At 40.0% G+C, this 15,574-nt stretch overlaps 1 protein-coding gene across 4 annotated transcripts in view; it reads right to left on the bottom strand.

Moving 5' to 3' along the window:
* Positions 1 to 9,893, bottom strand: part of LOC110830986 (uncharacterized) — a 96,253-nt gene extending 86,360 nt beyond the window's left edge. For 3 of the 4 annotated variants that reach the window (XM_022066465.2, XM_087343688.1, XM_022066466.2), the window contains exons 1-2: positions 9,150 to 9,893; positions 1,595 to 2,928 (exon numbers count right to left, since the gene is read on the bottom strand). In XM_022066465.2, the coding sequence (XP_021922157.2) occupies positions 1,595 to 2,928; positions 9,150 to 9,260 (1,445 nt within the window). In that variant the 5' untranslated portion in view covers positions 9,261 to 9,893. The remainder of the gene's footprint in view (positions 1 to 1,594; positions 2,929 to 9,149) is intronic. The other variant, XM_022066464.2, reaches the window with a different exon arrangement.
* Positions 9,894 to 15,574: the final 5,681 nt, after the last annotated feature.

Raw genomic sequence — 15,574 nt, 5'->3', positions numbered from 1 at the left:
TGAAGCTAATAAGTGGACTCCGCTTCAGAAGCAAAGTTGAAGCCCACGGCTGGCATCAGACATTGCCAAAAGGTACGTAGTCTGTCGAGGACTTGTTAACTCGGACGTAACAAACAGCAGGGCCACCGGAAGAGGGAAAAAGAAACAATGAGAACACGTGGAGAGGCCATGGGATCTTGAGACCCACTTCTATTGTTTACCTATGGTTCTACTGACATTTCTGCGTCTGGGTAAAACCACTGCTGTTTCCGCCTCATCGTACAATCTCATGAGACGCTAAAATAAACTCTTCAGCAGATAGCGCGTCGTTGAATAGCCTATAAAGCAACAAACTGTATTTATCGTGTGCAAGTACAAGGCGTTCAAGGAAGTAACCATCTCTCATCTGCAGTCTTTCCTGTCCTCGCGTTTTAGAACATAAGCTTAACGTCACATTTCACAACATTTATGTTAGTGGGTTCTGAAAAACTAGTAAATCATGTGAAATCGTGGCTAAGTAGATGGGTGCAACAAAGGTAAACCGAGATGGAATACGTTTGGAGAGTATTCAGGCCTCTTGGCGATTAGTTTACAATCTTTTAGGTTAGGTTACCATATGCTACCTGTAAAATCGAATCACTGCAGTGCATAAATCTAAATTTTGGCTGTTGTTTTCGATGGTGTTTAAAAGCAGTGTCCTGAGGATAATATTTAGACCCAAGATGAAGTAACTCTTAGAGTAATGAAATCATGTATGAATGGAAAGAGAAGAAATGCAGAATACACACAGAATGTGAAGGTGTGGACTGAATTCAACGGACACCAATGGCGGACTCTTATGAACACCTTCGGGTATCATTAAATCAGATGATCACCTGTAGAACGATTAGCTGTTCAAGAATACCATGAACTTTGAACCCAGAAGCAGGAGGTTCACCTTTGAGTTGTTGGGTGCCTGTGGCCCACACTCGATGGACCAATGCCCAAATCACAGCATTCTTCGTGTCTGTCCTTGTCACTTCACACCGTGCAGTTGTGCATGTCCCTGCTGGAGTACCCGCTAAAATATGCGCTCCTCGCAAATATGCCAGAAATATCACTCAGCCGCTCCTCGCATTCCTGCCCACACTTTGACACATTACCATGGCGAGTGTCACACGAACACGTGTTAGAACCCACTTCCACAAACATGTCTACACATTACCTGACCCAGGGTAAGCCCTAAAAACTCATGAAACGAAACCCAACCTTCGGGAAGTTCTCACAAACGACGTGTATCGATTCTCCAAAAACTTTTAGAAGTATAATTACGTAATTCACGAAGGAAGATAAATTTCAAGTGATTGGTTTGGCAAATTACAGGTAATATGAAACGCAGGTTATGAAACAGCAATTATACGTCTGTAGTAATTTTTGAAGTTGTGCCCCTTTTACACTGGCAACGTCGATATTACGATAAATATATTCTCAGGTTGTTGGTAAGATATATTTTAATTCGCCTGTGTATCTAGGCTATATGCCTTCAATTTCTCCACATATATCTATTTATCTATCTTCCTGCCTAGTTTTATAACTCCAGCTATAGAGAATATATGTCTCGTGTTCGTTTTCTTACCCTCTGGAGTCATCTGGAGTAGATGCTGAGTCTGGAAGAGGAGAGGACGCTGAAAGGCGGCTGCTGTTTCTGCTTAAGGACTCGCACGACATGTCACGTTGTTGAAGAAGTTCACTGTCGTCTGAAGACCCTCCCTCGTCATTCTCTGCCATCCAGTACCTTTCGAATATCAAGCTACCACTTCCAGCCAGAGAGGACTCATAAGACGTGTTGCGTGGTTCTTCGCTGCTGGTATCATTTCCTTCTGCATCATCGTCTTCGTCTTCCTCGACATCACTGTCTTCATCTTCATCACGTCCGTCATAAATTTCTGTAACAGATGCTTTGATTTTTTCAAAATCTTGAGGAGAATAATTTTGAAGAGATTTGTTTAACACCAACTTCAACAAGCTGTTACTTTTGCTATTTGGGAACATTGTAAATTCAGGAGAAATGGGTCTCTTGAGTACATCAGTTGTGGTCTGAATTCTTGGTTTCTCAGTTACATGTTTAATCTTATATGCTTCCACATTTCTGCAACAAGAAACCCCTAATTTTACATTACGTTGTTCCTCTATAATCCCTGTCGCTTCATTATTAGATTTAATTTGAATCTCGGTGATATTTTCCTGTGACAGATCTACATTATGAGACATCTGGGGAGATTCTGTATATGTGCAAAGATGAGGTTTATATAGGTTATCTGTCATTTGTGGTAACTCTGAAGTGATTTGAAGACTTCCTTGTGGTTCTTGTAAATTATGATTCACTTTTTGAACCTCACGGTATATCTGACTATGCCCCTTTGCATACCGTGCATTATTATCGCAGGGTCTTTTCCCCGTAGAAACTTGCTGATTGAAGTAATTGTCCATATGCTGTGTCACAGATGATACTTGATTAATCACCTGTGTCTGATACATCGTCGGTGGCATCTTCGTGGTTGTTTCAAATCCGGCACTGGTGAAGGGTTGAAATTGTTGCTTCGTTCTACTATCGAAGGCAGTGGGTGTGTAGGCCATCTTTACAATAGGATCTTCCTGACTGACAGCTACAGAATGCCGTCTTAGCATACCAACTGGTCTAAACTCCATTTTAGGCTCGGAATAATCATCTGCAAATGGCGACTTTGACCGCCTAATCCATTCACTGGGTCTGTGTAGAACAGGAACAGGACCCCATATACTTGCAGGGATGTGGTCTGTCTTTTGGACCAATAGCTCTAAATTCTTCAGGGGCTCTCGAATCAGGTCTATTGCCTCCACGTGGAGCAAGTCGTTTGCATTGTACCCCTGAATCCTCAAAACGATGTCCCCTGGAACGAAGTACTGGGAAGCAAGCGTACCAGGAAACACCTGGAACACAAAACCTGTGAGATTAGGCGGCACGCAGTGAAGACGACATTCATTTATTGCTTCTTAAGTTCTTTAAGAATGTTATTTCACCGTCAGAGGATTATCATGAACAGTTAACAGGCAGGCAGTGACCTAGCCAAGATATGAAGTCTAGGGTATTGCGTATATACCGTATGTTTTCCAAAGCAGTGGTTCTTAAGTTTTCTGACTTAGTTACCGATAAAACTACGCCTGCAATGTGTTTTTTCGAGGACTGGTATTCTGTCCGAAATTGTGCAGTAAACCCACATCCGTTTATCTACAGATATGATCATGACTGCCGCCATTAAACACACAGGACAGAGGGTGAGAATGGGGTGCAGAAGAGATGGAGTGACCTTTGAGGGATGAAGTGACAGGAGGGTAGAGAAGAATGTTAAATGAGATTCTACATAATTCTTAATCTTCTGCAAACATCATTAGTACGAGAGAATCAGAGATGACGGGATGGGCGAGGCATGTAGCAAGCATGGGATAGGTAGGAAATGCGTACAATATTTTAGTTGGAAAGCCGGAAATAAACAGAGGGTACGTGTCCTCATCCTTCCTTCAACAATTTCTGTCTGCTCTGGTATAATATTTCATCACAAAGCAAACACGGAACTTTTGTTGTTTTTTCTGTTGCGCAAACTTTGCTGTTACTAACACAGAGTGCAGTTTCCTTTCCACTTCGTAGTGGACTTTTCCATGTAACTGTAATTTAAATCATAATTAGATTTTGTATCATGAAAGTCTAATTAGGCCGGCCGCAGTGGCCACGCGGTCTGAGGCATGGACCTCGTTCACCTGGCCGCTGGGACCGTGGGTTCGAGTCCCACTAAAGCCATGGATGTTTGTCCACATCTTTCTGTGTTTGTGTAGGTAGAGGCCTTGTGTCGGGCTGATCACTCATCCAAGGAGTCCTACCATTGTCCAAATAGATCAATCGAATAAATAAAAACCTCGACACCTGAGGGTAAAAGAGTGTGAGAGAAAGAAAGTCTAATTGGTTATGTAAAATTTAAATCTTAATTAGATTTTGTATTATTTAAGTCTTAGATTTTGTGTTATTTAAATGTTAATTGAATTTTGTGTCATGTAAGTCTAATTAGATTATGTGAAATTTAAATCTTAATTAGATTTTGTGTTATTCAGATCTTAATTAGATTTTGTGTTATTCAAATCTTAGTTAGATTTTGTGTTATTCAAGTCTTAATTAAATGTTGTGTTCTAAAAATTAGGTCTATAAAATTACGATATTACCTGTTCTTGATATGTGTATGAAACTTGGCCTCATACCTTGAGGGCAAGGGTGTATTTGAAAACAGCATGACGAGAAGAATATTTGGACTTTCGACAAAGGAAGTAAACATTAAAATACTGAAAATTATAAATAATTAAGAAACTTGACATTTTGTACTAATCACCAAATATCATTACAGTTTCAAATTAAGTTTGATTAAATTGGCAGGATATGTATCACGGATGACGAGGGTCACACATGCATACAAAACATAGGTGCACGCCTTATACAGGAGCCTCGTATTTTTGGTGCACGATAAGGACTTAAGTCAAAACAAATTATGTTTCAAAACCCTTATTTCCTAGCATAAAAGATGGACTAAAACAGTGGATAATAAAAAAACAATGCCTATGGACTGGAATATCTTTTTTCCGGATAGGGTCAATGCCTGCCGCTTGTGGACAGATAATGAACCTTCGAGTTTTACGAAAGGCTGAGAAATATCGGGATATACAACTGTCAACTTCTCAAGACGGACTCTCCCCAATGACTTTAGTTTGTTAGTATTGTTTGATACCCTTTCGAACGCTGTACAGACTTTAGAGCTACGTATGTTCTAATTTAAGGCATATTTTTTAAAGTGAGAGTTTTATAGTTGGAAGAACATTACTGGCACAAAGGATATGTGTTCGTATGCAGAAGAATATTGTGGTACTTTAATATTTTGTGGTAATGATTCAAAAGATAATAAAATATTTTTGTGCTTTGATAAAGAAAATAAATTACTGCGTTTAATATGTTTCCGTCCATCGTTCACGGCGCGACGTCGACATGTCGAATCCCACTAATAACTTCAACAGCTGATACGTATGTTTTTAACTCTTTTCTTTCGTTCAGTTCGGTTTATATCAGAAATTATATGTTCCCTGAGTTTGCTGTTCATTTTATCTTCGGATGCGGTTTCGCCATAAATAAATATAGCAACGTCACACGTGACCACGAGACGGTCCAAATCGCTTCAGTTTCTCTGCCAAGTTTATGGGATTTTCCTTTCCGGAAAATAAAAAGAGTGTAAATATATAGGCCTACTCCATTTCGGAGTACACTGAGTTTCGAACTGCATTCTTCAGAAGGTTTGCCTTCCCAGACGTAAGTCTTCCTGTAACTCGTAGCATGTATGGCCACCCTAATGTTCAACATATTCTCTGTGGTCTCTGAAAAGAAACGGGTAACCATAACAGCTGCTAACTTTCAAAATATGGCTTTTGAGTTGCGGTAAATCGGTCCTATAGGACAAATTTACGCCTACCATATTGCTGACAAGAATTTGCTGACTGTCATTAACAATCAGCAAACCAACAGCTGAAAGACACTGTAGCTTCCTATTATAACAGTAACAAGGTTTAAAATGAGTACTCGGAGTACATTGACATCTCTTCCCAATCCGCAGCAGTCATGCATATTGCCTAACCCGTAGAGAAATCTCATGAACGAGCCGAAAAGGAGTTTTTTCGCTCATGTTAGAGCATGAAGAACAACTGACTGGCTTCATTGCGTAAACAGTATTTTGATCCAAGAACAGCCTATCTAAGTGACTTGGCAGATCACTTATCTCCCACACTCAGTGGATTTTTCCCCCCATCACAGATTTTCCTGAAACTCATTTCCGTATTTAAAGTTGTATTTTAAGAAATGATGGACCTTTTTTTAAATTACCGATTCACTGATTTTGGCGATATGTCAAAATTTTGCCATGTAGTTGCCCGATGTCCAGAAGATGGCGTATTAAAACAGGACTTGATATACTCTGCAGTGGATTAGTCGATATAACAGCACCTGCGAGTTATCGTCTACCGCGTCCACGACTGGCACACATTCGTGCCATCACCTGATAATTCTTGACTTATTTAAAGACGACTTTTAAACATGTGGAACATTTGCACATATGAATTGGAAAAGTTTTGAAATGAAACAGCTGTTGTCCATATATTAGACACTGTTCCACCATTTGCACATTGGACTTCCCGAAATTATAGTTATAGGCCCGCATTCAGTCAGCTTTCATGGCCATAAAGCCATCAAGGAGTACTTCTAAAAACTGTGGAGTACAGACATTTTTTTCTAGAAGGCTTCTCTCCTACTTATTTTGCCTTAATATCGATTCTACTGAAGATACAAATCTTCAGTAGAATCGATATCAAAATAACACTGTATAATACTGCCTACAGTCACAAATAATTTTGTGTTTTATTTAGGTCCAAATTTTATATAAAAATACAAATTCTTTTATATAATAAGCCTTTTTTAATTTCCTAGAAACCTGTTTTGATCTACGTCGCTTTATCGTTCACAGATGTCCTCAGTTTTTATAACCCCACACAGTTGATACGATGTCATTATACCCTAAACAACACGCTGTCCACCTGACACCCCTACCTCATCACCATCTGTAATCATGTTCCCATCTCATTTGATGCTATATAACCTCTGTATTTAAAATTAAGTCGTTAAATTTTTTATGGTTCCTTTTAGAGGATTCTGAAAGTTGGCAGCACTGTCACAGAGTTCTTAAATTTGGTACCGCACAGACTAACAGAGGCTCGTGCCTTGCCGCTCTGTTAACAGAGGTCATGGAGCGATTTATATATATATATATATATATGTGGTGTTCAGGCTCTTCAAAATGCATTCTTGATGGCAAATTGCCATTGCCATTGCAATGCAGGGGGAAAACCGCCTTGACATTTTCTTATGTGACATCAGGGACCTTCACTAAAAGTTATCGAGCGAATTTAATTTTTATTTATATCGGTGTACAATATGTACGTATTCACATGAAGAACGAGAATGTCGTAGCCAATTCCAAGGTGCTTCCACCTAGAGGGACTTGAAAGAGTTACGAAGGCATCGATCACTATAAACACACGTCCAGTTTCCAAAATTGGAACTTCCCAAATGCCGGGTAGGTATACGAGTTACCGCTCAACTAATCAGCTCATTAGGTTGTGGGAGGGGGGGGACCATTTGTTTCTTATCTGCGTATTTTATTACATTTTTCTCTTGAACGAATAATATTTGTCACTTTTGTGCGCCAAGTACAGTAATGCTTATGATAAAATATGCATCGTCCGTTCATTCTTAACCTCGACATTAGGACAGAGATGAGTGGTCAGCTTCGTGATTCGATGACTGTACCCCCCAGAAATATAACATATTCCAGAGATGAAAGAATGTTAACAAAGTGGATCTTACATAAATATCTTTACCACCTGGAAATGCTTTAATCTCTATAGGCTACAATGGCGAGCTTTTGTTGTGGCGGTAATGAGCCGTCGGGTTTCTTGTGCCAAGGAATTTCTTGAAGAGTCATTATACGTTGCTTGTAGCATTAAGTTAGTTGGTTAATGAACAGACAGAGAGTTACGTCCGACCTTATGATCCGGTAGCTCGGGCGATAATTAGATCATAGCATGTCTCCGTATAATTAAAATAGAAACAATCAGCTACCTCTCTTCGGCTACTACACAATCAGCTGTGAGAAGCACACAGCTTTGAGAGGGCTTCTCCATTTCCTTGTTCCTTATCTATTATTCTTTCTTTATTTCTTAATTCTTGCCTTTATTTTGGAATTAAAATAAAATTAATACGCCGTACTTAAACATGCTTAATCTTACATCTTGGGAGCTTAAGCCCCCTCAGAAGCGTGGGGCTACAGCCCCGAACTGAGGGACGGAAGTGTTAAAAGTAGCCTTGATGTAAGTTGACCGAATGTAACCCAATGTTACATATTTTTCGAATTCATGGTTTCCCGCAAGCAGCTGCTAATTCTTCGCGACCGTCCGATGTTTCTGAACTGTTAGCCGGAGAATTAGCCCGTGATGTTGTGTTGTGTGGAGAGCAGATGCAGGCCACCGGATGCAATAAGACTTACATTGCAGCATTTCCGGATAATCATTAATCCAGAGGTTCTCTTTCTACCTTTTCCGGACCTAAGGCCAAATTCACACCTGCTTATCGACTCGTATAAATGAAGACAGTTTATCGAAACGTCTTGGAAATTTATTAAAAACGCTGCTGGCATACTGTATTAAAAACAGGCTTGCGTATAACTCAGTTTGCTCAAATAAAATTATTCATTAGTGAGATTTAACATTGCTTTACTTAAGTAATCTAGGTTTAATTTATGTTTTGGTATTCGCATGCATCCTTCCAAGTGTTCATCATCAGTAAGACGCATTCCAGATCTTGATTTGACCTTACAGAGATTTCTGAATACGGGTCGCCATGATTGTTTTCAATTGTCAGACTTCATAATTTGTTCCCTTCGCCATTATTATTAGGATGAGGATCGCTATCTTCTGGGTTGTTGGTTCTTGCTGCTTCCATCACCAAGGTGTTGATCGCCCTGATAATGCTGATGATGGAGGCAGAAAGGACCTCTGAAACATCACTAAACTTCTACGAAACAACACGGTACAACAACCCAGAAGTCAGCCTCTTCATACTCGCAGCCTTGAGAACTTGAAAACTCTCTCAATATTAAGATCATTAAATCAAAGAGTGTGACGTGGGTGGGGAGATGGAAATGCACACAAAAATTTTCGCCGGGAAACCTGGAACGAAGATACCACTTGGAAGATGTAGGAATAGGTAGTAGGGTAATATTAAAATATATTTTATGGCGACAGCGTGAGAGGGTGTGGACTGGATTTATATGTCCCATGACTATTAGTTCGTCAAATTGTGTTCGTCACGAAATTTGTTAATTACAGGAAAGTGATGTGGTTTGTTACATCTGTTTTGTTGTTAGGTCAGAAGTCTAGTTATTACGCCTAAATTGTGTCGTGTTAAGCGGGCTAGTAGCTATGTCATTGTGCCCCAGCTTCCAATTTCAACCTAAAGGACGTTCTTTCTTAACCTTGGCATTGCCGTTGGAATAATTCCAAATTGAATTACGTACCTTGACAATTGTTAGAGGTTTGGCCAGATCTTTTCCACCCGAGATTCTGAATCCCCACTGGACATTGCTGTTGTCTCTCTGCAAAAGGATGTTCAGCAACTTGGGTGCCATCTTCACTGACCTTCCAGTGCGATTTCCGCCTTAATTTTCGCCTTGTCGTCCCAGGTCTGAATCAAGTTACGTCTCACGCACTATAGTTTGCTATTCTTCGCGTCTCTGAAGAAATGTAAACACTGCATAGTCACAGTACATCTTGCAGCTGCTGGTAACAGGATGTTCAATAACTTTGGCGCCAATTTTGTTTACGAAAGAGAACGCTGGTGATTGTCGCGATCCTCAGGAGTCTGACCGCCCCAAACTCAAATTGTTGTTGCTTTATTTAGGACTTCCGTTGTTCTATAACAATCGTATCAGGTTTCGCGCACCAAAGTCTGGTACCACACCCACTCCGAAAGAACAAAATATCACCGGGTGACGTCTAACCTATGCATCAAATGACGCAGTTTACAGCTGGTCATAGCAGCTCAACAAATATTGTGCATTTTGTAACGAGACTAATTAAAAGAGAGCAAGTAGGTTTGATGCGAAAAATTTCCACTGTTTTTTCTTTAAAAAAAACCTTTCTGCTCGCGTGTTGCAGCAGAAAGGTTTCACCAGCGTGAAACTGAATCACCGAGATCCCTCACAGATTCGAAGATTCACCAAGGGGCCTTTGGTAAATGTTTCCTGATCACCGAATCTTAACCACACTGACGTACCAATTGCAAACGCCTTGTGATATAAACAAAAACGAGATGTGACGTTTGCCTACAGCGCACCAGACACAGCGGGTGGCTGCAAAATCCTTCAGTTCCTTTAGCTGACCGAGGTGTGACTGTCCGACTGTACCTTAGTCTTGGTACTGTTCGGGAGGCTGCAAAACAATGCTGCAGCTGCCATCTCTTAGGTGGTTGCAGAATTAAGGATGGCGCAAGCTTGTATCAGGTGCTGCGATGTTACCAACAGATGAGAACTACGGGGGGGAAAACGGATTATCGGTTACATCTGACGTCGAGAGACGGGAAAATATTGTGGATGATAAATTATGAAGTATATGACATAATTTAAGAAATCAAAATCAGCCTGGAGGGAATGGAGAACACTTCAATATCCAGGCTCAGAAATGCGATTCTAACATCCCGAATACGAAGCCAGACTTGGAAACATTCACGTGAGATTTTGAACATTGATGCAGGTAGCAAAGACAGGTAAATCATATTGAAGGGGTGGCAAGGAAATATGAAGGTGGAGTTCACACCGAAACAACAGGCAACAGACATTACGTGATACGTGTTGCTGGAAGAAACATCAACCATTAAAATGTGAAGTGTTCGCTCTTGAAGAACGTCACTCTTTAAGATTATCGCTGACTGACAGGCGATAAGTGTTCAGAACAACTTTTCTGCCATATCGACGACCGATAGGCATCGGTTATCGCTGGTGCGGGGAGGGGGGTTGTTTGTAATGGCTAACTGCGTTATCGCATGCATCATCACAGAAGACAGTTAAGTTCGTGAAAATTATAGAAAATTTGGGTATGCAATGATCATTTCGTAGGATTAGTGGTTCTTCACAGCGGCTAATACGGAGATGTCTGTCTTCTGGGTAAACTTCTACCAGACTACACGACGCTACAACCAAGAGGATCTTTTCATTTCCCGATATTTTCACGGAGTAACAATTTGAATGCTTATGTGACTATTTCTGCAGACACAGGTTTTTCGTATGTGTTATAAATAAGTCATACATGCCCTTCAAATCGTCCGCTAATTTATGGACATTATTGTTTAGACAAACTTTGGCTTCAGAGGGTTAATTTTGAAATATTTAGCTAAATTTATGCGGGTATTTTGGGAACAGAAAATGATGTAGCCGTGTATCAACACCGTAGTTCTTAGAAGAACGTAAATTATTACAGTAATATTGCTTGTAATTCTGCATTTTATCATGAGAAGTTTGACGAATGATATTAAACAATATAAGACATGTACGCATAACGTATCGTAACAGTTCTGTCATTTTCAATATTGACGGGGTGATAACAGTTTTCGAGTTTAAAAAAAAAAATTCCGGAATATGCTATTTTCATAATTTCATAATAAACCTATTTTTATTAGTGTTGTTCTCGAATGCAGTGGCTTCGGAAATTTTTGACCGGAGGAGAATCCAGCGGAGCTGGCAGACTTCACGTTTAGTGACAAGGTCAAAATCGGGTTCCTCGTCGAAGAGAGGACAGACCCAAGAAACTGTTATGCGGTAACAGGAGGTGAATGAACATATGCCTGAACATGGCTTACAGAAAGCCCGTTGAAAGTGCAGAAGAGGGTTGAAGCTGCAATCAGAATAATTTTAGGGGAAGAAATACCATGAGTATTCAATACGCCCGGCAAGACATACGAAACGAACTTCAGTCCCCTGAGGACGAAGATGGTTCTCGAAACGTTGGTGTTTTGATCATTAAACCAACAGACACGGCTGGTAGCCCCGAGAAAAATTTATTAAACCTGGTTCGAACGTAGTCTGGAACCCCAGCTATCCTTACTGAGTGCTTTTGGCAGTTTTTATTGGACCTAGATTCAAAAATAAACAGGAAATGTGACCACGCTATCTTCGTCATAATTATGTTATCAATCACGTTTATATTTTCTGCTAATATGTTGCAGTTGAAGTGCCTTTGAACCCACTACTAATGAGTCGTGGCCAAATGGTTAACCCTCTGGCTTCGTATTCAAGAGGTGCCTGATTAAAATCTCGACACGGAAATCAGCTTCAGTATAGCCAGGCGAATGTCGAGATTATGCCTTTAATTAGGCTACGACCGCTAATTCAACATATTCGCTAATTATCCTACCTTTCGATGCTACAAGCCTATTGTTTAAAATGAGCTACTGACAGCGTCGTTAAATCGTAAATAATTGTATTGATACGGGCCTGTTAAAGTCTTTGAAGATTTACCTGTATCACCTATATTTCAGTCCTTTATAGTCTGATCATTGCAAATATCTCAATTAATGCTGAGTAACTCAAAGTTATCAAACATCATATTTCGATTAAAACAGGATTTCGATCGATATCGAACGTATGAATTGTTACGAGAATGAAATGGGTGTCGGTTGGAGTCAGTTATGGATTCTGCGAGGCTTATCTGTGGGAAGACCGCTTAGTTTTTCTATTCAGAATTGAGGATTAGGATTGTGAGGAGTCATATCTTATTTTATCCAAGCAGTTAATAGATTACAACTTGGTATGTGTTCAGGTATCTAAGAACTCATGAATTCATAGAATTTTGCACTCTTGCAAAAGTTCTTTGCAGATTAGACGCTATGTCTGATCTGCAATTCTTTTCCTTTTCTTGTGAGTACGAGGCTTATCGAATTTTGTCATGATTATTATTAGACTCTCTAATTCGACTTGGTGTAAGTATTGATCAGACAGGATTTATGATGTCTTTTTTTGGATAGATAAGACACTTGTTCATTTCATTTCCACCTTCAAACCAAACAAGGTAATTTATCGAACTGAGATAAATCCTTCTTTTATCTCAGTCCAATTTCACTCATCATCACGAGATGAGGTCACCATTGGCTGATAAATAAATGGAACCAGCACTTCGGAAATTCTTGTACGATGACAGTGCAGGACACTCCAGTCCAGAATGAAGAAAGAAATATGGGAAGGGCCTTTGAATGGAGCGTGAGATGTCTGTGAGTTAGTTCCGATTAAGCTGTACTAATCCGGAGGCAAAATATCACCCATACCAAGTTCACTTTGTCTGTTCTCCAGTGTGAACCTGCATTTTGTCTCTGTCAACAACCCAATTTGATGTGTTTAAACTCTTTTGATAGGTCCATCTTTTCTTTTAAAACTCGTGTTTTTGATTAAGGAAAGTCTTCTGGGCTGTATCGCCGTGTAGTCTGGTAGAAGTTTACCTTCGCCCTGATGACGTAGGCTGGAAGGACCTCCGAAACGTTGATAAACTTCTACAAGACTTCACGGCAAAATATCCCATCTTCGTTCTGGCCGCTGTGAGAACCTGAAATGTCACCTTGTATGGGCCCTAAGTCCTGACCCTCTTTTAATGTGCAAGTTACCCAGTTTCTGTAAGTTGTGGTGGCCTGAACCTCGTAAATTGTTTTGAGGCGTGCTGTACGTAGATAACAGGGTAATATTTCGAACCGCCTTTGGTGTTATTTTATACCGTGCTTTCCAGGAACGCGTAGTGCTGGCCAACTGCGTTTACGCACGCCTTTTAACCAAACTTCCTTTCAGTTTAGTACTTCCGGGGAGTGTTGATAGACCCAGTAGACCCAAATGTAGTTCAGCCTATAAGTGGTGCGCTCACATGACTTATGAAGTTGGAAATTCCTTGCGTCGTAAATCGCCATTTGCCATTCTGAAGTATTGCTGAAGGCACAGAAGAAAGGCCGTGTTATGACTCGAATTTTACTTGTGAATTTACGTGATAGAATTTGGTCCATGTTTTTTGTTTGTTTGTCATCAGTCTTTCGACTGGTTTGATGTGGTCCACCATTTTCGTCTATCTTGCGCCAATCTCTTCAATTCCTCAAAAATCTGCGTCACATATTCCAATCTTTGTCTGCCCCTACAATTCTTCCCTTCAACTGTTCCTTCCATTACCAAATTAACCAATCCTGGGTTCCTCAGAATGTGTCCCACCATACTATCTCTTCTTCTCGTAAGATTTTTCCATAGACTTCTTCCTTCGCCTATCCTGTCTAAGACCAGCTCATTTCGTACTTTATCAGTCCACTTCCTTCAATAGCACCAAATTTCAAATGCTTCTACCCTTCTTATTTCTGCCTTCCCCACTGACCATGGTTCTCTTCCAAACACATAACTTCAGAAAAATCTTTCTTAACTCCAAGTCAATGTTTGACATTAGTAGAGTTCTCTTTTCGCTTGTGCTAATCTGCTTTTAATGTCTTCCTTGCTTCGTCCATATTTTGTGATTTTGCTTCTTAAATAACAGAATTCCTTCGCTTTTTCTACTTTGTCTTTCCCAATTTTGATATTTAACGGATCATTATTCTCATTTCTGCCGCTCCTCATAACTTTTGTCTTGCTTTCGTCTAACCTTAAGCCGAATTGCTCGCTGAGTAATCTATTTATACCATTCAATAATTTCTCTACATCTTCCTCCTTTCAGCCAAAAGGGCAATATCATCAGATTACTGTCCTTTCCCGTTGAATCTTTATTCCTATCCAGAACTTGTCTTTCAGTTCCTTCATTGCTTCCTCAACTTAAAAGTTAAACAGCTGCTTTCTGAGCCCTCCTAAGTCAGCGTCTTGTAAGTCATAACTGTGCTTATTATGGGTTTTACACATATCTTGGTTGTAGGAAACTTTATATGCATATAGAATTTTGCTGAGGTTATCTAGGGGAACATGTAATAAGAGGTTTTCACCGCGGTGAAAATGTAGGTCTTGGTCTTATGGGTTCTGAAGCCGTGTGGTCTTTTGAAGGTATCTTCTACCGCAGCGTTTCCCAACCTATTGTACGCGTACGACTGGTACGCGAGCCAATGTTGAGTGGTACACGAACTAAGTAAGAACATCGAAATATAATATTTTCCCTGAATTCATGCGTGTGTTTAATTAGAATTAATGGTACGCCAGCGAAAAAGAGTGAGAACCCATGTTCTGACGTTTCGGAGAAATATACTATTTTGGTCCTGAAGATTGAGACAGTATGTTCCACCTACAAGTCCACACGGCATTACAGCTCAGAAGAAAAACACTGACATCTAAAGGAACAGACTTTTTGAAGGCTAGGACATGGATGGCAGAATTTTCGCGTCAATGATTGCGACAATTTGTTGTGGAGCCTAAAACTATTTTGAACGTGTTAAATACATGGTCCAGTGACTGTGAAGAGCCTTTGTCTGTTAACAGAGACATCGTTGGTTTGTTAGTTTTCTTTTTTATTCATATTCGGTTATTTACTTACCCATTAATGTATATTTATTTAGGAGCTTCGTTAGTTAGTTAACCACGAAGTTATTTGTAAACTTAGAAGAGGAATATGACGTCATCTCTCTGCTAACGAAAGGTCGTAATAAATACATGCAAATGCTTGAAGCAAATATACAGGTACTTGAAAAGACGTCAACTCAATTTAACTGGCTGGGGATAGGTCCTGTGGCGGACTTTTGTTTTGGTGGTTATGAAAGTGCATGCACTGTTTTCAGTGAAGAAAGACTGGTTATTATGGATGTGGTTAGTTGCGTATTAATAAAAATTTGATGTCACAACAGCTGTGAGAAAGTGATCACTCTTTCCACTGATGTTCCTTGAGTTATACTCATCTCTCCTTCTTTCGCTTTATCTCCTTCTAGTGCTGTCTCCTTCCTTCGTCCTCCATAACC

The sequence above is a fragment of the Zootermopsis nevadensis genome, unplaced genomic scaffold (genome assembly GCF_977971745.1).
Source record: "Zootermopsis nevadensis isolate Lab colony 2312 unplaced genomic scaffold, Znev_1.0 Znev_ptg000006l, whole genome shotgun sequence".
Lineage (NCBI taxonomy): Eukaryota > Metazoa > Arthropoda > Insecta > Blattodea > Termopsidae > Zootermopsis > Zootermopsis nevadensis.
Note: the sequence above shows the minus strand (reverse complement) of the source record. Positions and strands in the feature narration are given on the sequence as shown.